The sequence below is a fragment of the Mus caroli genome, chromosome 9, assembly GCF_900094665.2.
Source record: "Mus caroli chromosome 9, CAROLI_EIJ_v1.1, whole genome shotgun sequence".
Taxonomy (NCBI): domain Eukaryota; kingdom Metazoa; phylum Chordata; class Mammalia; order Rodentia; family Muridae; genus Mus; species Mus caroli.
The window spans coordinates 104,374,265-104,395,754 of record NC_034578.1 but is presented as its reverse complement, the minus strand read 5'-3'; the positions used below and the strand labels follow the sequence as shown (position 1 = coordinate 104,395,754).

Sequence of the window (21,490 nt, the reverse complement as noted above, 5' to 3'; positions counted from 1 at the left end):
TTGTAGACCAGGCTGGCCTCGAACTCAGAAATCCGCCTGCCTCTGCCTCCCGAGTGCTGGGATTAAAGGCGTGCGCCACCACACCCGGCACATGATCAGTTTTATAGCAAAACAACCCACATGCCAGAACCCTCCTGGTTCTCAGCGAACCAGGACAGTTGGTCACACTGGCCCACTACCTTGTTTTTCTTACATGTTACTTTTGTGTTTGTATGTGTGCATGCATGTGTGGAGGTCAGAGGGCACCCTATAGGAGCTGGCTCTCTCCTTTCAGCACATGGGTCCCAGGGATTGAACTCTGGGTCATCAGGGTTGGCAGCAGGGGCGCCCCCCTCCACTCTGCTCATCCCCTGAGACTGACCACGGCTACTTTCTGGAGAGCCCTGGGATGAGGCCTGGAGTGGGAATGCCTTAAGTCAGAGGCTGCCCACAGACCATCTTCTCCCTGCAACTCTGAGGAAACCCTGAAGATCTGTGCCCCACACACTCCACAGCCACCAGCTACATGGGTGTCATCATTGTCCCTGTCATATCTGCCCCCCAGTCTGCTCACCCGGCCCAGCTTGTGGTCGGCCAGGGTGCAAGCATCCATGAAGGTCTGTGCAATGACCAGGAGCACAGCATCCATGTTATCCGAAGTCTGCACATCGAACACAAACTGTGGGTTCTTGATGATGTTGATCCAGAACCTCAGTGGCAGGCTGCAAATCGGGGGAACGGGGGCCAGTAACTGTGCTGTGGAGGCAGAGGCCGCCACATATGTCCTGAGCCCTGTTCCCCCCATACCTGTTGGTCTTCCAGATGTGGATAGTATCCTGATCAGAGATGCCATGCTGCTGAGCTTGTTCATCCAGCAAGTCAAAGAAGTACTTCACAGCCAGAGGCACAGGGCGGCTGGTGCTGAGAATCACCTGGAACAGGTCATCCACAAACTTCTGCAGTGTGCCCTGTGGGGAAGAAAAGAGAGCCCAGTTAGGATGGAGACTTGGCATCAGCCAGTCTTAGGCAGCTCTTGGCACTCCCTCATGCAAGTCCCACACTACCCCCATGTCCCATGACAGCTGAGACCCCATCGCCCATTCTCTCCCAGCCCCACCTTCATGGATAGCAGGCGTGTCAGGTAGATCTCAGGGATAGCCTTGGCTCGCTCACGCTCCCCACCCCGAAGGCTGCCCCTCCTCGGCCTGGGAGGCTCTGGTTCATCACTCGGCTTTACCAGGTGCCAGGGCCGGATGCCCCCCTCATCTACATCCTCCAGCATTGGGGTCCCTGTGCCAAGATGTAAGAGCTTAGTGTCTCACATGGTGCCACCTCCTCTTGGGAACCAAAGTCCAGTTGACTCCCCCAGGAGTGGCTAAAGCTTCTCTGAGAAGAGAAAGAGATACTCAGTCCAAAGAACCGTCCTTCCCTACTCCCCAGGACTGAGCAATACAAACACAGAAAATTACAATGAGGAAGAGGAGGAGGAAGAGGAAAAAGAAGGAGGGAAGGAGGAAGAGGGAGGGGGAGGAGGAAGAAGAGGAGGAGGAAGAGTGGGGAGGAGGGAAAGAAGGAAGAGGAGGAGGAAGAGGAAAAAGAAGGAGGGAAGGAGGAAGAGGGAGGGGGAGGAGGAAGAAGAGGAGGAGGAAGAGTGGGGAGGAGGGAAAGAAGAGAAGGAGAGGAGAGGTAAGAGGGAGGGAGGGGAAGAGGAAGAAGAGGAGGAGGTACTCACGTTCCCCAGGGACATAATCCTGGTTTTCCCTAAGAATATGCTTGGTGAGGCAGGGGACAAGGGCCACCGTTGCTCCATCTGGGACCTGCTAACCACAGCTGGTGACACTTCGGTCAGTCTTAGTCTACCCTACCCACCCTCCAGCTCCCATCCTTCCCACCTTGTAATGTTGCAGTGTGTTCAGACGCCTCCACAGACCCTGGAGTTCGGAAGTGACATCCTCATCAGAAAGGATAAGGTGCCCAGCCACTCCAGACCGCCATTCTGCAAGGGCAAGAGAGGACTTGGCTCGGGGCTCCCAGGATCTCTTCCTGCCATGCAGCCCATCTCATCCTAGGTGGAGGCATGGCCCCTTCACCTGGGATAGCCTCACCCTTGGAGGACCAGTCTCGGGCCAGCTCAGGCCCAGGAGCATCTCAAGGTCCTCAAACTACCCTGCTCCTGACCCTCACCAACATCCAAGGTGCAAGAGTCGGGCCGCTGGGCAAGAGGCACTCCCTTGTAAAGCTGGTCTAGCATCTTCTCCTTGGCCTGGGAGATGGTGTCACAGTCCAGGACTTTCACAGGTACACACTGGGCTTCTGCTGCCCCAGGCCCCACAGCCAGAAGAGCATTCAAGGTCTATACAAGAAATATGAGAGATTTCAGGACTGGTTCCATATGCTGGATGACCAAGACACAGGTCAAGAATAGGGACAACCAGGAAGAAAACAGTCCCTGAGTCCACCCCGGTACTAAGCAGTCCTTAACTCTCTTCACCTGTCTGCCTTCCACTTGATGCAAATGCTCAGGGGGTGAATGGGAGAACCTCCAGGTGAGCACCCACCCTCTTTTATGCCTGAAGGAAGTTTGTGTAAGCCAGGACTCCCCACGCAACGTGAACGAGAAGGGCTGGGTCCTTCAAAGAAACCCTTGTGAGTAATGGAGAGGAGATACAGGCAAGTCTGCCGGGCAGCTACTAGCTTAGGGAACACTCTGGCGCAGGACAGATCTGTGGGTCCATCCTAAGTCGGGGACCCTCTGAGATTCTCAATTCTCAATCCTGCAAAGCCAGGGCTGTCACTCAGTGGTAGAAGGATGTTTGCTAGCTTGTGGGAGACCGGATGAGTTCCTACCACCATTAAATGAATAAACAGCCTCTCTCTCTCCGGCAGGGGCTCCATATTCAGGGTCAGACCACAGGCTGTTATAGACTGATGGAGCAGAGCACACCCTTACCAAGGGACGGTACTCCACATCCTCTCTGAGCAGGCGGTTGTCATTCAGAGTGTATTTGGCTTTGCCAGTCACACTGTCCACGGGACCCTTGTCCACTTGATGCTTAATCCCTCTGAAGAGCATGTACAGAGGCTCTCCCACAGAGTCCTGGGAAAGTGTGGGCAGTCAGCGCCTCTGGCAGGAGGCAAAAGTACATGGGGCATGTTTTGTGGGGTGATGTCTTTGCTCTGGCACGAAGGGGCAAGCTAAATGAATGGCTGGAGGCTTAGTGCTCTAAAGGGCCCGACCCTCCCTAACGAGGAGCTGTTGGCCCCTCCCTCACCCTCACAAAGGTGTAGAGGCAGATGGACATCCAGTTGGTGAGCAGCTTTTCTACCACGGTCTCTGTCCTGAGGTGGCAGGAAGGGAAGGCCAGGTTCAGCAGGGACTAGAGGGCTCCATTCCACACTCCAAACCCAAGCCCCTGGCTCTACTCCTGGCTCCAGCTGTCTATCACCCTGACAGCCACTTACCTGCGCAGCATCAGCTTGGGGTTCTTGGCAACATACTGAGCTACCAGGTCACTGAGCAGAGTCCGCAGTATGTCCGTGAAGTATTCAAGCTTTCCGTGAAGTGCAACAGTGAGCAGAGATGCCACGTAGGCACGGTCCCGAGCAGAGAAGGTGCGCTGACTCTCCAGTGTGTGGATGAACTAAGGCCAGGGAGAGAGTGAAAGGTAGGTTCAGAAACAGTTAGATAGGGAAGACCAGGAGCAAGACAGGGGTGGGGCAGCCTAGCTGAGAGTGCACCTTGGTAAGGAAGAGCTTGCTGTTTAGCAGGTTGGAGAGCTGCCCCAGGCCCTGTTCCACGGTGGGTCGCCTGCTGTCAGGCACACCGAGGTCCCTGTGCAAGGGGGACTCCCGGTACCCAGGGAAGAAGACCCTCTCAGCATACACTTTGTAGTCAAGGAAGGGGATACCGCTGCCAAGGAGGTCACTGGTGAGATCCGTCATCTCCGTCATGAGGTCTGTTGAGCACAAGAATGTCAGTGGATCCCATGTGACCAGAGCAGCCGTAGGGAGGGCCCCCGGCTACTCCCGCTCTGGAAGCCTCACCTGTAAACTCCTTCTTACAGCGGTCCCTTACGCTGCTCTCCAGGTTCTCCAGCTGGATCTGCACTTTCTTATAGTCCCTCAGGGCCTGCTTGCTCTTCCTCCTACCAGCACCAGGGGCAGAAGGGAAAGGTCAGCAGGCCAAAGCCCTTGCTAGGCTCAACTGGTTCAGGCCTGCTTAACTGTACTCCAAGCCAACTCCAACCATGTCAACCAGTATAACCTGACCATGCCCAAGCCAGCCTGACCCAAAACAATCCATCCTGTCTCATTCCCATCAAGCCACATCTACCCATCGCTCAGCCTGAGGGTCAGCAAACCCTCGACATGCCAGATAGGGCCCCTGGTTTTATAAGTACAGTTTTGTTAGGACTCTGCTATACTCAATGGTTTATATATTGTTCATGCCCAAGGGCTGAACTGAGGATTCCTGGAGACCACCAGGCCTGTTGCAACCATTTCCAGAGGACTGATCCCTTATATAAAATATTTGTAGAGTGGAGCTGGAGAGATGGCTCAGTGGTTAAGTGGTTCTGTTCTTCCAGAGGACCCAGGTTCAATTCCCAGCATCCACATGGCAGCTCACAACTGCCTGTATGTAACTCCAGTTTCTGGGGATTTGTCATCCTCACACAGAAATATATACAGGCAAACACCAATGCACATAAAATAAAAATAAATCTTAATATATGTATGTACACACGCGCATGCACACACACTTCTTGCAGAGCCCTGCTCTCATCTGTGCCTTCTCTGGCTGGCCACGCCTACCTACCTGCCACAACTGGCCCCACCCACCTGTATATGAGGACAATGATGATGACACCCAGAGCCAGGAGAGACGTGCCCACTCCCAAGCCCACTTGGGCTGCCACAGGAAAAGCCACGGGGCTCTCGCCATCGTACTGCACATGACCCAGGGAGAAGCGCAGGTTCCCCATCTGTACCTGCGTGGGAAGCTACCTGTGAGCCAGGGTCCCAGATATCACCATGCCCAACCTAGCCCAGGCCCTGCCCACTGACCGTGAACTCAGGCAAAGCGTCTGGTGCCTCTCGGAGGGCATGGGGATGAGGCAGGGGCTGCTCCACAGGGGGCTCACAGTACAGGTGGTTCCGGGTCAGTGTCTTTACCACGCAGGGCCCATCCCCTATCATGGCCACCACCTCTTCCTTAGACATGGCGAGGTCCAGATTCTCCCCCTGTAACATTGGGTCGCTGATTTGTTTCTCAGAACACTGACCACCTCAGCCTATGTTCCCAAATGTGAGTGGGATAATCCTGAGACCGTCTTCCAGCCCCGTTTGCCCTGCCGGTGGAGCCGTGGTCACAGAGGTGGCCTTCAGACAGCTCACCGTAACTGCTCACCATAACTTCTCTGTGCCTTCTCACCTTTCTTCTCACAGCTGAAACTGTGGAGAACCTAAAGCAGCCGCCCACACCCTCAGCAGTTAACCGAGTTACCCTCGGCTAGGTGATGTTGGATCGTCTGGATGTGGCCAGTCCATGTGTCCACACATGTATGGACTACTTACCATGTATGTCACAAAAAGGGTCTAGTGTTATCCACGTGAGCCCAGTTGCCAAATGAGCATCAGCCTGTTACCTAATATGTACCACACTACCCAATTAGTGAACATGCCAAACGATTTACTTAACCAAACAGATCCCTTCAGGGAGTGTAGGGACCAGGGCCACCAGTCAAACCCCTGCCAGGACTTATGCTGTACCAACCACTTTAGATTCTCTCAGCTTGCTCTTTCCACCCTGACCTCTCCAGCATACACATGCTGTTCTACTAGAAAAGCCCAAGAAGGTGTATTACCTCCACAGAGAACACACTCCCTGGCTTGTGCCGGAACGGCGTGGTGGGATCCTCGGGGTTCAGGGAATGAAGGGTGGGATCAGCCTCATAGGAGAAGGGTGTGGGGCTCAGTGCAGCAAAGTCAAAGACCATGTTGTCGAGGATAAACTCCACCTGGACCCCAGAGTCCCAGGGTGGGCCAGGGAGAGCAGGAGTGCGGCACATGAGGAGCTGGGAGGAGTTCACAAGACACGGCTCCTCAAACTGCAGAGAGATGAGAGGAGAGCAACTGAGGCACCCATCTTGTGAGATGGGAGGCTGAGCAAAGGCATCTCCTTTGGCACCAACTCCCTGGGACTGGCCGTGGGTGAGGGGAGAGATGGCCAGCCTGGTGCGAGCAGGAGAGGCTCGTGGGTGTGCGACTGGATGACGGCTCTGGAGCCACGTACTTTCTCGGGGACCGCGTGGTGCTTCTGTGCAAGCCCCTGGCCATGCTGTCTCGGGACCACAGTCACTCGGATTCTTGGCCTCTGTACCACATCAAGATCCTGGCCGCGGACCCATATCTCACGTCCTCCGCTGAAACACAGCCCAGGAGCCACTTGTGACTGCAGGGCCCAGACCCAGCCAGCTCAGCCCCCAGCCCAAAATTCGTTCATTCATGACCCATTCTGTCAACAGTAAGGAGTTCACAGTTCCCAGAACCCCACCTCCCACCTCCCCTATCGTGAGAACTGCAAAGACCTTCCAGACATGCTTTGGGCCCCACACCTGAAGAAGCTCTTGGAGGGGCCCACTGAGGTGACATTGGGGTCTGATGTATACTTGAACTGGCCGTGCTGAAGCCTCCGCTCAGTGGCCCCAAACAAGACGGTCACTGGAAGTTCGGCGGGCACAGGGTATGGGCCGGTCTCACAGTGTAGCTGCTCAGACTGCTGCTCCAGGAGCCTGGGTGGAGGGGAGAAGATAGACTAGATCCAGGAGCTAGGCACCCACTCAAATCTTGGCTCACTTAGGTTCCTCACCCACTGAAGTCCCCGCTGTGTAGCTCTGGAAGCTGTACTTCTACCACAGCCCTGGTTTCTGGAAAGCTGGCTAGAACCTTCCAGTAGGGCAGACTTAACCACTCCACGCTGGCTTTTCCCAGCCCCCAACTCCTCCCTGGAGTGTGTGGACTTTGTAGAACAAGAAAGCAGCCCTTACAGGTGGCAAGGCTGCTCTCCAACCACCACACGGATGTCCTCTAGCCGTCCAGTGAGGAGCTTAGAACCATGCAGGGTGAGGCGGGTACCTCCAGCTCTGGGGCCACGGGCTGGGAAGATGGAGTGTACTTTTGGATCCTATGGGAAAGAAGATGGGGAAAGACAGACAAAAAAAAAAAAAATCAGGATGACAGAAGCCAGAGCACCTCAGACAAATAAGGGAGCCTCGGGATGGGGAGCCTTATGAAGCCAAAACCAAATAGGCTGAGACATCCACAGGGGGAGAGGCCTCCAGGCAGCTGGGTTTGTTTAGCGTTCAGGCACCTGATAGGCAAAGCTGAACTCTGAGACACCGTGTCCTCTTCCAGGCACCTCCACTGCCACAGTGCCAGTCACCTCCTCCCCGCTGGCTCCAGTGATGCACACGAGACTGTAGGCACAAGATAGGCAAGCACGGGAATACCAGACTGCACAGATCTCCCTCAAAGTGACCTGGCAGATCCTCTTCCTGCCACACTGGCAGGTGTTCTCCCTTCCCATCCCCCTGTCACTTTGGAAGCAACCCCTTGTGACACACTAGCAAGCCTTAGCATCAGATGAGCCACTCCTGGGTCAGTCACTCAGGCACACCCTCTAACAAGGAGTGTACTCCCCTGAGGTGACATGGGTTTACAAAGAAGCCCTGGAGGGCCTGACTTGTGGTCAAGCAGAGGAGCGAGTAAGAGGGCCTCACCAGCCACCCCAAGTCTTCCCTACCACCGTGTGGTCAGCACCCACTTGCAAAGTAATGAGAACTTGATCTGATCCTAAACAACAGATCCCTAGAAGCCTCTTGTCAGGACGGGGGGTGGGGGGGGAGCAGATGTGAGCAGTCAAAGAAAATGCTGGTTCTTAGCCAGAAAACAGAAGCCTGGGGCACATGAACTTCCAGAATGTTAAGTCTACAGTGGTTAACATTGTCACGGTCATACAATACTGGCAAAACAGAGCCAGTGGTGTGAACTAGCCAGGCAGGCTCCAGCCACAATACATTTTACAGTCCATAAATCACTTCATAAATTACCTAAGTCTGACGGTTCTAGAATTATTAACAGTGTAGAGGGTCTGGGAGTTCTCATTTACCAGCCGGAGGAAACAAACAGGCGTGCTCCCGCAAAGTGGAGCATAATTTATATCTTATTTAAAATATAAATTATGTGGCTCTTCAGCAGTCCTTCTGAGGGGACAGTGAGGGGTTACCCTGCTCCTCTGCCAGGTTTGGGTCCTGCTGCATATGAGCTTCTCCTGGAGACTGATCTACATTCCCCCGGGGCACTCTGGAGGTGTGCCGCAACAGGCTCTTCTGAGAGCCCAGCCAGGGCAGGCCTCGGAGAAGGTAGTACCAAGAAGAGCCACCAGCAAGCTCCAGGCAGTGATTCTGCCTGACAGACTATAATGATCCCCAATCAGCCTGGGCCAAGGCTCTGCCAGAGTGGTATACACAGGAAGCCAGAGTTCCAGGCCATGGTAACCCAGCACTAAGGCACTGACACCATAAGCAAAGACGGGAGAAAGGCAGGCAGACACATGGAGGAAAGGTCCTGAATAGGAAGTCATCCTGCCACAGTGCCCTCCCACTGATGAGCCCAACCAGCTCACCTACTAGAGACATCATACTCCCCAGCATCCACAGCGCAGGGAACTCCGGCCACTCTGACCATGTCCAGGACATCCTGCACATGTTGGCCCAGGTTGGAGCCCCTGATAGTGACACGGGTGCCTCCGTCTATAGGTCCAGTCAGTGGCTCCACCTGTTCCAGGACAAGGACCTGTCAACCTTTGTGTCTGAGGCAGTCCCAGCCTATTTTGAGTTCTGTGCATTCACAACATGGACACCCCCCCCCCAAGGGCAGCAGTGAGGAAGAGAAGGCACGTGCCAGCATCCTGACATACCGAGTGAATGAGAGGCGCGGGGCACTGGGTGGCCACAGTCTCGGCTTCATTACAGGCTTCCCGGGCCACACAACGCGGATGCTCTCCCTCACACCACACACAGTCGTACTGAGGCATGGCAGTTTGGCAGCGGCTGCAGTCCCCATGTCCCACAGAGCAGTCATACAACACCACTAGAGACAGCGGGAATGAAACATAACATGGAGCCTTGAGCAGCCCTGATACCAACAGCCTGCCCTGTGGTCCCTAGGCGGCTTACCATGCAGCCCATCGGCACTGTCCACACGCAGACCGCCTGCCCAACGCAGGAACAGCCCCACCTGCAGTTCTGGCTTCAAAGCTTCATAGCTGAACTGGAGAAACAGGAGTGAAGTCAGAGCCTAGAGTTTGGGCCAGGCCTGGGGTGTGGCTCAGAGAAAAGACCAAAATGACTAATTAGGGGAGCAAAGGCATATGGCCTAGCTGGGATGTCCATCTACTGTCCAGTGTCAAAGCTTTGACCCGAGACAAGTTCACGGCAGCTGAGGCTAACAACCAGCCTGTGGCCAGTGTCTGTGCCCACCCGAGGTCCGTACCTGATGCTGCTGGCACTTGACGTGGCACCAGGCATCTGGAGGCGGCGCACACTCCACCTGAGCCTCCACAGCCACCTCCCGGCTCCCTAGCTCCAGCACACACTCGCTGCTCCTCGGGCCATCCTGGGGGCAGAGGACACGCTATTCAGGTAGAATGGGAAGCTGGGTCCTGAAGGCAGCAGGCAGCCCCTGCCCCAGGACAGCTGAGTCAGGGTCAGAGGCTGCGGCTGGCGATGTCTTCTTCTTGCTTTCAAAGGCTTGGGTAGACCCTATCATATAGCCAAGCAGCTCGAAGGGAAAGCTGATAGCTGGATAGGCAAACACACCTGGAAGAGCCACAGATTCCTGCCTCGAAGCTGGACTTCGCGTTCCACATGGACCGGTATCAGCAAGGAGCCCTGGACAGTCTCCACACAGGGGCAGGAGCTCACCCTCTGATTCACCTCTCCCTGCAGGCACCAAGGGTGAGGCAGTCTGTGGCTCCCACCCTGACCACCTCAGTCCTCTACCTTGCTTGGTTCCATGGCAACACTCTGTTCTCACCCTCCCAAAGGAGAATCAATCCCAGGGTAAGCAAATGGCTGTGTCTTCCCCTCCCCTCCCGAGGCCTCCTTCCTGGGCTGGACCTCACCAGCTCCCAGAGCCCGGGGGTGTCGTACTGGTAGTCGAGGCTGGACAGGAGGATGAGGGGGGCAGGAGGGCCCTCGTGCTCTGCTGAGTCTCCATCACCTGAGAGGAGTGTGGAAGTGGAGAAGGCGGGCGTGTCACCCCCCATCCACTCATCCGCCTCGGGCAGCTCGCCGCCTCCTTTGGTAAGCCAATCCAGAACGGGCTTCATGGAGCCAGGGGCCCCTGGGAAAGTAGTGTCTGGAACAGTGCCAGGGGGCTGGTCCAGAGCCACCATGGAAGGCAGAGCCTCAGGGCCAGGCTCTGCAGGGGACACTGCAGCTGCATCTGAGGGGAATGGGTAGGAGGCCAAGAGGTCCTCAGGTGTGGTCGATGGTCCCAAGCCAGTGGGGGCAGGGACAGTGGTTCCAGGTATAGTAGGGGGGTCAGAAGGAAGGGGCTTCTCATGAAGAGGTGACTCTGTGGAAGTAGGGGAAAGTATGGGGCCAGGACCTGCCCATGGGCCCCAGAGGCTGAGCCGGGAAGGCTTGGCCCCAGGTAGGACATCTGAGGCTGTGGAGGGAGCCCTAGGCTCTATTGGGAAGCTGTTGGGGGTAGGAGTGACTGTGGTTTGGGGGACTGTGGGTGGGAACGGGGTGAGTTCATCCCTTGCAGGAGGGATTAGGGGAAGGAGTGGGCTCTGAAGGAAAGGCCAAGACAGACAGGAAGGTCACTCAGCAGGCAAGCGCAGGGGCAGGCAGGCAAGGGTATGTTAAGAGGGAAAAAGACCGAGGAAAGAGAAACAAAAACATCCCGTTAATTCTCTAAGGCAGAAGCACACAGGGCAGGCTCCGGGGGTCTGTGCTGAGGTGGGGAACCAGGGCCACACCTCTTGCCTCTCAGCTTAAATGTCCTCCCCAAAACAGATGGGATGGACAAGCAGCCATTCTCCAGTGACTCTGTCACACAAAGCAGCTGGGGTGCTCAGAACAGAGCTTCACAGGAGGCTGGCGGGCACACAGATCCCAGGCCATGAGAAAACCCTCACCCTGGGAACCCCTAGCTCCACCCTCAACGTGCCTCATCCTGGAGTCCCACTAACCTGTTGGCTTGCCACCATAGGCCCAGCGTCACACGAGGCCTTGTGTGTGCACAGCTGCTGCCACACACACCAGTTACAGCCCCAGCGGCTGCTCACACAGGCCCGGCACCTGCGCACAGTACAGCCAGTCAGTCATGAAACAGAGACCACGGTAAGGGAGCCCAGATCTGGGGACAGACAAGGTAAGGAACTCACGGTGCAGATGGGGAAGACGCAGTAACCGCCACGCAGTCATAGAAGGAGAGGGAGGTGCTGGCGATCACCACGGCACCAAACCTGAGCTCCACGTTCACAGAGATATGGTCTGCAAAATGGGGGAAAGTGCCAGAACTGAAGAGTAGGGAAGGCTGGGGACCTACATGGGATGAGGCTGGCACCCCAAATAGACAGGAACTAGGGTCTGAGGACATAGCACCAACACTGGGGTCCTGGAGCCAGTAAGGGGACTTAGAGCACATCCAGGATCTTCTAGAGTTATTTCTCATCCCAGTAAGACCTCTTAGAGCAAGATGGAAGCAGGGGTGGGCTCCCAGGTCCAGGGCTGGCCCCTTCTCTCACCCACCGGCTCCTCTCTGCAGCACTGGGGCCTCACTGGGGTCTGGGGAGGGACACATCACACCAGAACTGGTCAGTAGAGCAGGACTCTGTTGATCTCCAAAGTAGCAGAAATATGACTCCCCTGGCCAGAGAGATGGCAGGCCTGGCACCGACAAGAAAACCTACCAAGAAAGCCAAGGGCACACTTTAGGCACCACTGCATGGTAGGCTACAGACTCTCATTTAAGGGCATCAAGTACAGGCTGGTGCTGGCATCCCTCCCAAATACTCTCTGGCCTTGATTGATAACAGATAGAGAAATCCAAGGCCCAAGAGAAATAGCTGAGCAAGGACTGTGGTATTTGATGCAACAACACAAAAATCCAAGGTCTCCATCCATCTAAGTAGCTCTCCCCACTGGGGCCCCGCCCACTCTGGTCATTCACCTCCCTCCTCTCTTCCCGACTGATATTGGCAGGGCTCACGGCCACCACTCGAAGACAGCCCAGTTCTGGCTGGAAGCTCCACAGCCACTGCTCTGGGCCCTGGTCCCTTGAGCACTCCGACCGGCGACTACACCTAAGAAGAACCAGCATTAAACTGTGACCCTCCGGCAGCCACCGAGAAGTCACACAGCAGAGACATCTCTCAAGTCCTGAGGCCTTCCCTGGTCACAGCCCTCACGTGAAGTTGATACCAGGCTCTCGTGTCTGCTATGGCAGGGAGCCAAAGCTATGGGCAGTGAGTGGATAAAGAACTGGGGGCTGGGTACCCACATGTTAGAGGCTGAGAGTCAAATGGACAAGGTCAAGAAGCCGTTATAGAGGCACAAGCCCTGGTCGGGGATTTGGTAGATAGACCACTAACCTGCCCAGGAGCACACACCATCCGCAATAAGGGTCCCTGTGAGCAAGGCAAGAGTCACAGTCCAGGTGCTGAGCACAAGGGGCCACAGGAACCTTCACAAGCTGTGACAGCAAAGAGGACCTGAGGCTGGCAATCGGAAAACCAGTGCCTCGCCCAATATGGGTCCCAGTACCTGCCCAGAAGCCCCTCCCAGCAGTCACCCCCGGCCTGTGTCCGGGACTTACAGTAGTCTGAGTTGCTACATAGAGATGCTCAAAGGTACCATCAAAGGTAAGATCTCTGTTCACGGGAGACCCCGGCTGGATGCTCTGTTTAGAATATGGGGCAACACTTCTTCCAGGGCCTAAGTAGACCTAAGATGAAAGACCACAAGGCCTGGCACCAAGCTCAAAGCCACAAACTCAAGACCTTCCTCCACTTAGAACTGAAACAATTTATGACTAATAATTTTCTCTTTTGACAGGTGGGGGGAGGCAGTCTTTAATATTTGTACCTTGGAGGCAGAGACAGGCAGATTTCTGTGAGTTCAATTGAGAACAGCCTGGTCTAGATGAATTCCAGGCAAGACAGGTAGGTTATCACACCCAGCCTTGGGCAAGGTTTGTGTGTATGTGAGGAAGATCACAGGTAAATACCACCCCACCCTCAGAGGAGCGGCACAGACAGCCGGGGTGGCCTGTAGCATGTCACATGTCACACATCCCAGCCTCAGAACTTCCTAAGGACATACCCTATGCAACTGTCCTTGACTGTCACCCAGGAAAGCAATAGTGTGTCCATCTTCCGTGGTGACGGCCACAGCTGTTAGCTGAACCCCTGGCAGCTCCAGAATTGGCGTGGCTTCCAAAGGGACACAGCTGACCATGGGACTGGGTGTGTGGTCAGAGCCACATGGAAAAGCATCCGGGGTGTCCTACAGGTAACAAAAAGCATCACTGAGACCCTGCCTGGATAATCCCCCAGGACAACCATCCCCTAGGCCCTAGTCTCTGCCAGCTGTCCCGACAGTAGCCCGCTCCTTAGCCTAACCTCAGTGCATTCATCTTTCACCCTCACCTTGTCTGTGACCCCATCTTCTGCCATCCCCTTTCTGGAAGCTAATTCCTCCAGCAGCTACACTTAATACTTTCTCCTGAGCCACACCCTAGAGGCCTCAGAGCTTGGCTCCTCCCCCAGTCCCAGCCCACTTGCCTGGGCCCTCTTCACTTTTCTGACTCAGTGAGCAACTGTGGCATCTCTATACCCTCCCTAGGTTTGAGCCAAATCCCATCGTTCCCTTTTTCTTTTGTTGCTCTAATGCTCACTCTATATTCAACCCTTACCTTAAAGCCCCAAACACTCTCTTAGCTGACTTCTATAAAGTCACTTCTTTTTATTATAGATTCATTTATTTTATAAATGCATACACTGTCACTATCTTCAGACACACCAGAAGAGAGTGTCAGATCTCATTACAGATGGTTGTGAGCCACCATGTGGTTGCTGGGATTTGAACTCAAGACCTCTGGAAGAGCACTCAGTGATATTAACCACTGAGCCATCTCTCCAGCCTCCCCCCCCCCCCACCTTCCCCTCACCAAGTCACTTTTTAGCACCCTGACTCAAGCCCATGCCTGTTCTGCTTCCTGCCAAGAGGACTCTTCTAGCTTAGGCCTAAAAAGAAGCACCTAACACCTGTCCTGAGAGCCACCCTACCTACTCCCAGCTCCCCAGACTTTCTGGGCAGGTGCTTGGTGGCCAGTGCCCAGACTCACCACTGGTAGCTGTGCACAGTCGGAAAGGACATCGTATGCAATGTCAGCGACCTTGGTCCCGTTCTCAGCACGGCCTTCCCGAGTATAACAGGCATCTCGAGTGTAATTAGCAAGCTGGTCTACCTCATCCAGGGGGAAGGCACAGAGCACAGAGGTTCCAGATGCCCCAGCAGATGCTGACAGGGGCCAATCCACAGTGGGAGGAGCCACTGAGGAGAAAGCTGCAAAGAGTACGTCCCCACGGGCCACCTCCTTGGATGTGGCTACAGCTGCAGCCTGGATCAGACCGTAGCGACCACCCTGGCAGGCCAGGGGCAATTCCACGTAAGAGTAGTAATGCTGGTCCTGAAGGCACACTCGGGACACATAGGCACGGAAAGCTCTAGAAGGGGCCTTCAGGTCTCGCCTTAGGAACAGGAAGTATGCACTGGCCCCACGTACAAAGGCACTCACGAAGTGGTGGCTGTACTCGGAGAGGCGGCCCACTGCTAACTTGGCTGTTTCTTCATAAGAGAAGGCAGCTTGGGGGTCTGGAGGTCGCAGGGCTCGGGTTGTAATGGGAGGAATCCCACCACCTACACCCCTGCTGGTGTACCCCCGCCCCACAAACAGGAGGGGCTCCCCTAACAATCCCTGGGCCACCAGCCCCACTGTACTGACTGCAGGGTCATTTGCAGCCACATACTGGGTGTCCCCAGGTCGCTCTGGCCGTAGCAGCAGCTGCCTGATCTGTCCCAGGCTCCGTAGCTCACAGATGCCCTGGTGTACGCTCCCACACACCACCAGAGCCTCTGGGCTCACCAGGAGCAGCTGGTTAGGGTTGTTAGTAGGCTGGGCTTGGGGACATTCATCAGGTATCACAGGTGGCAGACAATCCCGGCTGTCATTCACAGGGCCCGTGGACACCACGGCTTCCAGCTGCAACCCAGGGCTCAACTGGAACAGGAAGTTGGTGGCCCCTACATAGAGGGTACCTGTGGTGGGGTCCCTTGCCAAGTGTTGTAGATGTGTGCCATTGGCAGTGAAAGCAGCTGGCAGAGGGGACCGCAGGGTGACGACACACCCGGCCCAGAACACCTGGAGAAGAACTGGGCCGAGGACAGACATGGTCACCTGGCAGAGAAAAAGGTTGGGCGAGACTCAAATGGCCAGCAAGGTCCTCGGAAGCCACTGCTAAGGGACAAGACTGTGGCGCTGAGGACCAAACTGCTTCTCCTAACCTAGGCTGCTCAGAGATTCCTAGTATTCACTAGGCCCAGATACCCAGGGTGATCCCAGGTCTACAGGTACCAGGCAGACACAGGAGACACTGCCCTTGGAAACTACAGCCTCACCTCTTCTCTGTGGACACTACGCTCTCAGGAGAGCTGTACCTGCCCATACTCCACCTAGCTCCACACTCAATCTTGTTCCTTCCAAACCCTGCTCTCTGAGTCAGGTGAGGTGACAAGATGTCAGAGGAGGGAGAGGGCCCCCTCTATATGGACAATGAATTCTTAGGTAGGATCAGGAAGTCTTATAGACCACCAGCATGTCATAACAAAGCAAGAATTAGGTGCAGGGTGCACACCTTTGATTCCCATCACTTGGGAGGCAGAGTCAAGTATATCTCTGTGAATCTGAGACCAGCCTGGTCTATATGGCAAGTTCCAGGACCACCACATAGAGAGGCACTGTCTCAAAACAACAACAAAAGAACGAGAAGCATTGGACACAGGACCTTTCAGGCCAGGAATCCAGAGGGCGATAACCAGAAGACTAACAGGCCATGCTGGGAGAGTGAAGGCTGACGGGCAGGGCCCCACACTGGGGAACTCTGGGCTGCAGAGAGAGTCACACTGTTCCCTGTTGGGGTGAAGTCTGGCTCACCTGGCAGGGCCGGCTGGATCAGCAGATAACGGCATGACCTGAGCAGGAGTCACCTAGCCAGTGGGGGGAAAGCAGAGTATGAAACTGGGGGCTGGGCTGCAGGCATATGGGAGCCCTGGACTCCCCTCCCCACTACCCAGTCTGCCTGTGGAGCCCAGCCCAGCTTGGCCCTCAGCCACCAAACACATTCCATAGAGGACGCCTCCTCAGAGCCTACACGGGGAGGGGGAGGGCAGCAGAGCCAGGCACCCAAGGGGCCTGGGAAAGGTCAACTAGAAAGGAGCCCCATGGCCATCTGGGCCCAGTCAGGCCCCCAGCACCGCTGTCCCTTCTCAGTATTCTTCCCATCTTTCCCTTACCCTGTTCTGCTCTGTCAAGGCACACAGCTATATACCATTCACACAAGCCATGGGCCACCCTAACCCAAATGGTACCAACATACTAGCAGGTACACACACACACACACACTAAGATCTGTGTATACAACCTACCCTGAATGCATACAACTGCACACAAACACAGGAGCACTTGCACATACAGATACACAATGATGCGTGCAGATGGGACCTACGCACACAGTAGACGCACACACACAAACACAGACATGCCACCCAGGGCACATGTATCTATGTTCTGACACCACATGACGAGTCATACAAATCTCCGCCCCCTACAGACACTGTACAGACACATCGGACCCACCCACCAGAGACAGACACATACCACCCACATTAGATTCCTGCACATACAGACTCACGCACACTTCCCTGGTTTCAGCACTAAGTCCTAGAAAGCGGTGGAAGGCAGGCCATCTCCCGGAATGTTCTCTCCTGCAGGTTGTAGAGTCAGAACCCAGAATGCAGTATGAGTGGTGGGTTGGGGGTTCTGAAGAAGTGGTCATGCCTGCTTGTGCCCTGCAACCCTGGGACCTCCCCAGACTTTTGAGTGCCTACTTTCTTACCTTGCAGGCCTAAATCCCTAAGGCTTCTAAATCCTAGACCTAAGTAACTATGGCAACACTACCTCTCCCATACTCCAGTGGTCCTCAAGCAGGAACACAGAGTTTGGTTATGGGACAAACTATTCTACACTGAGAAACACTTTCCCCTCCTTGTGCCCAGGCCACACTGCCCAGGCCCTCCCACCACCCAGCTGCCAGGCTGTCTATGTGGAAGATTCCCAGAGTTCCCTTCTTTGCCCCTGGATTGGCCCATCTACCAGAGGCTGCGGCAAGGCGCTCCCGAGGCTGCCCTATCCTAAGCTGGGCTGGGTACAAGGCTGAGAGGAAGGTCCAGCAGCCTGGCGGGAGCAAGGACGCTGTGGTCACAGCCCAGTGGGAGCAGGGGGCCATGGCCACAGTCTGGCTGGGCACGGCTCCCAAAATAGCTTGGGGGTTTCCATTTTTAGTGTGGAGAGAACAGGGAAGCTCTATGGGAGCAGGAACAAGGCTGCCTCTGTTTGCCACCCAAGGGGGTTGGGGTTGAGGGGTGTGGGGGGGGGGTGGAGAGGCTGCAGGGAAAGTCTTGAACCCAGCCAGAAGCCCAGGACTGTGGTAAGGCCAGGCTACTAAAAAGCCTGCTACCTTGTTTCTTCCTCTGGAAGAGCAGAAGCCATCTCCTGCTCTCTGCTACTGCCTAACTCTCTCCAACCACCTTGGGCCACAGACCCTGGGCCTTGGGCACAGGGTCCCACAGTGAGACCAGCACTTGCCGCTTCATGAGCTTGTAAATATTTGCTTAGCGCCTACTGCATGCCAAAGTTTCTCAGCCCTCAAGGGGCAGTAACAAAGCCACTCCCCAAACTGAAGTTGAGGGGAACACACAGAGAAATGTGAGGGCTCAGAAAAGCTCAGTGGACAGGTCAGAGGTTGACTCTCTGTAAGAAACGACATCCACGGGGCTGCATACCACGGGCAGGGAAGGACAAAGGAGAGTGGCATTTTTCTCCTCCACATTAGCACACAGATTTCACTGAACGTCAGCTACACGCCACAGAGGCATCTCTAGTCCCTATGAGGACCTCACTGGAATTTCGTTAAACAACAGTGGAGTGCACACACTCAGGCTTTTGGGGTACCCTCAGGCTGGAGAGAGAAAGGTCAAGACCCTCTCCCCCACACCCTCCCCCACACATGCCCCTCGTTCCAGCCTAAACTGGAGGCTTGTTCTTCTGTTCCTCCCTGCCAATACAAGGGCTGTTCCCTCAGACTGGAATGCCCACTCCCTCTGTCTCCCATTACCTCCCACACCCTGCCATCACCTCCCTGAGGAGCCTTCCTAGGCCTCTCCGGCTCCGGAGGAGGTAACCCTGTGTGGTAGATGAAATGGACACGCCCAGCTACCAGGCCTGACCTATCTATCCTGCTCTTCCTTGGGCTCTGAGCCTCAGATTTCCCATTGGTGGGAAGGGAGGAAGGACTCCTCTGGGGTGTACCTGGCATGAGTGGGCCCCGAGACCATTTTCTTCTGTTCCATCCTCCCACTCTAGACAAGAGCTCTTTAAAAGGCAGAGAATACCCGCTTTTTATAAGAAGGCCCCAGTAACCAGCAGACCCAACGCAGAGCAGGTGTTCCCTACATGGTGAACGAGCCCCCATTTCACTGCCAAGGAGATCCAGCCAGGAGGGGTAATATGGAGCTCACACTCCGCTTTCAAGCCTCTTAGCATCTCAAAAGCCAAGGAATCGGCCCAGTTTTATTAATGATCGGACTAGGGCTTATTTGGAGCCAAGTCTCACGTCCCTAACTTGCACTGCCAGTATCTCCTCCCTAACTCCCCACATCTCAGGCTGCCCAGGCTCATCGCCAAAGTCTAACTAACTCTGCCTGTGCCCAGGCCTGCCCCATAGGCCTCTTTAGAACCCACACTCCATGAAACCCTACGGCAGGGCCCAAGACTGGTTGCCTGACTTTTGCAACGGGCAAGCAACACCTAACCCTCTCCTGCAGCTGCTCTCACCACCAAGAAGACTCACAAATTTAGCGCCTTCCACATCTGCACTTGTCTGGGAGTTGAGGAAAACTGGCCTTCCCTTTCTGAGCTCGGCCACCCACGCTCCCGCCCCTATCCCAGTATCCACTTAAAAGGGAGAGTTACTTTTTGACAGTGAAAGTGGTGCGCACTACACACCTGCCGTCTGGATGTTGAGTAGGGTGGAAGGGAGCCATCATTTAACAGACACCCGCCATAAATTAAGGCGCTCGTCAAGCCCCGGCTGGGTGTGTGGGTACCGAGACAGAGTCCCAGTGTTAAAAGGCTCGTGGTCCTCCTTTGTCAGTCTCTGCCTGAAAGATCTGTTATCCTATGGGGAAGCCTCCACTTCCCTGCTTCGGCTCATCCTCAACCCTCCTCCCTCCACTGCTCCACGGGACAAAGACCCCACCAGTGGCCCAGGGAGGGCGGGGAAGGGGCCGGCCGGTCCCGACAGCGGCGGTGGCGGCAGCGAGGAGGGGGCGCGGAGGAGCAGCTCCACCTCCTCTGTCTCCCAATCGCGTTACAGGCGGTGCCGCCAGAGTTTGCCTTCGCGCGCGCGAGTGTGGTCCCAACTCTGAGGACCGAAGCCGCCCACCGGTGACTCCACTCCGGCTGCCCGTGCCCAGCGGGATCGAGGCCTCGGGCCGTTCCACCTGGGTGCGCGCGGCTCTCGCCTGCAACCCCGCCTTCCCTGCCCAAGTCTCGCAACTCACCGCCCGACCCTCCTGCGGGATGCGCGCGGCGAGGCGTCCGCCCGCAGCTCCCGGCTAGCTCAGATCTGCGCGCGGCGGCCTTCCCTCCCCTCGGAGGTGGGTCTGGCGGAGCCGCAGCTGTTACCCGGAGACCGAGGGGCGGAAAAAACTGCGCCCGCCGCCCGCCCCTCCCGCCGCGGCGCTGCCTCCGCTGGGAACAAAGGAGACAAAGCCGCGTCGGCCGGCCCGGGCTCCGCTCCTTCCACACACCCCCACCCCCCGCCCGTCGGGCCGCCCTCCCCCCGCGCGCCTCCCGGACCAGGCCGGAAGCAGCCGGGAGAACGGGGTACGCGGTCCCAGCCATCCGGGACCCCGCATTCCGGTCCCGCGGGATCCGAGTTTGTGAAGGGCCTGGGGGGGGGTGATCAACCCCTCTCATTAAATGGGGGCTGCAGCGCCCAGGCGGTAGCCATGGCAACGCAGACGTGTAGGGTGAGGAGCCTAGCTGGGAGCGTGGGCGGTCCGCCCCGCCCAGCCGGGCCTCACCTGCGCGCCGCTTAGGACCAAGAGGCTGCGGCCATGGTTGCGAGCCTTATTACCTGGGCGTTGAGATACAGCACAGGAGCCTTTCCCCGTCCTGCCAGAGTTCGAGGGACTTGTGCCCCACACCTGCTCTGCCTGTTCCATAACCACCATCTTGACTATCCCCAACGCACCTCGCCCAGCGACCGAGCGCCCTCATTCCCTTCTAGATCCCGGCCCTTGGAGCCATCCTCTCCCCCCAACTTTCTTCACCTAGTCTCCTAGACGCCAGCTTCTCCTCTTCTCACCTGGCCCTGCCCACCTTTCCTTCTTTCAATACTCCACAACACCCAACCTCTCCTTCCGGCCCCCACCCCTGGCTGTTTGAAGAGAGCCCGGGCTTTGGACCTGAGTTTGCGCCATCACTAAGCCATGTAACCTGACACCCCTTCCCCCCCCCCCCCACACACACACCGACCTATTTGCTCCTTGACTAATAGGGGGTGATACCACCAAAGCTGAACTGTGTAAGCAGGGCATACTGGCTGTGAGGTGCAGAAGTAGGGTCTTATTTCCTTCCCTCCTCCACGGCCTGTACCTGGAGCCATGCAGAACTCAGAAGCCTTGAGCAAGTCTGGACTCCCTCCTTGGAAAACACCTGGGTCTTTCTGGGAAGGAAACCCTGGGCAGAGGTTCTCTCCTGAGGGCGTTTATGCAGGGCGGTTCACACCCGGGCTTGCCAATGGCAATCTGTGGAGCCTGGACCTGACCCATCCTGAGGGCTTTTGAAGGACTTTGGCTCAAGGCCATTGGCATAGTGTCCAGAAAGGGAAAAACTGCATATACGTCACCTGGAAGCCTCTAAGGTTAGAGGGCTCTAAATTGGGGGAAGCCCGAGTCTTCCGTTTCTGCCACTTCACTAAGGGCTGATGCCAGGCTGCTCTACCATCACACCCTCAGCCTCCCGTGGGGTGGGGTGGGGGTGGGGTGCTGGCTTGATTTATGTCAACTCGACAGAAGCTTGAGTTATCTGAAAG

The 21,490-nt window shown here is 56.1% G+C and overlaps 1 protein-coding gene across 13 annotated transcripts in view; it reads right to left on the bottom strand.

Moving 5' to 3' along the window:
* Positions 1-21,191, bottom strand: part of Plxnb1 (plexin B1) — a 25,848-nt gene extending 4,657 nt beyond the window's left edge. The window contains exons 1-35 of one of the 13 annotated variants that reach the window (XM_029481396.1): positions 17,228-17,466; positions 17,028-17,096; positions 16,267-16,319; positions 14,398-15,510; positions 13,374-13,556; positions 12,868-12,996; positions 12,644-12,744; positions 12,223-12,355; positions 11,802-11,958; positions 11,435-11,543; positions 11,240-11,348; positions 10,163-10,837; positions 9,858-9,980; positions 9,532-9,654; positions 9,216-9,309; positions 8,957-9,129; positions 8,663-8,814; positions 7,349-7,454; positions 7,026-7,162; positions 6,594-6,770; positions 6,272-6,401; positions 5,844-6,086; positions 5,044-5,220; positions 4,819-4,967; positions 4,024-4,124; positions 3,718-3,935; positions 3,442-3,620; positions 3,252-3,318; positions 2,930-3,076; positions 2,164-2,332; positions 1,872-1,975; positions 1,712-1,796; positions 1,097-1,269; positions 787-947; positions 554-701 (exon numbers count right to left, since the gene is read on the bottom strand). In XM_029481396.1, the coding sequence (XP_029337256.1) occupies positions 554-701; positions 787-947; positions 1,097-1,269; positions 1,712-1,796; positions 1,872-1,975; positions 2,164-2,332; positions 2,930-3,076; positions 3,252-3,318; positions 3,442-3,620; positions 3,718-3,935; positions 4,024-4,124; positions 4,819-4,967; positions 5,044-5,220; positions 5,844-6,086; positions 6,272-6,401; positions 6,594-6,770; positions 7,026-7,162; positions 7,349-7,454; positions 8,663-8,814; positions 8,957-9,129; positions 9,216-9,309; positions 9,532-9,654; positions 9,858-9,980; positions 10,163-10,837; positions 11,240-11,348; positions 11,435-11,543; positions 11,802-11,958; positions 12,223-12,355; positions 12,644-12,744; positions 12,868-12,996; positions 13,374-13,556; positions 14,398-15,504 (6,039 nt within the window). In that variant the 5' untranslated portion in view covers positions 15,505-15,510; positions 16,267-16,319; positions 17,028-17,096; positions 17,228-17,466. The other 12 variants (XM_021172462.2, XM_021172457.2, XM_021172460.2 and 9 more) reach the window with 12 other exon arrangements.
* Positions 21,192-21,490: the final 299 nt, after the last annotated feature.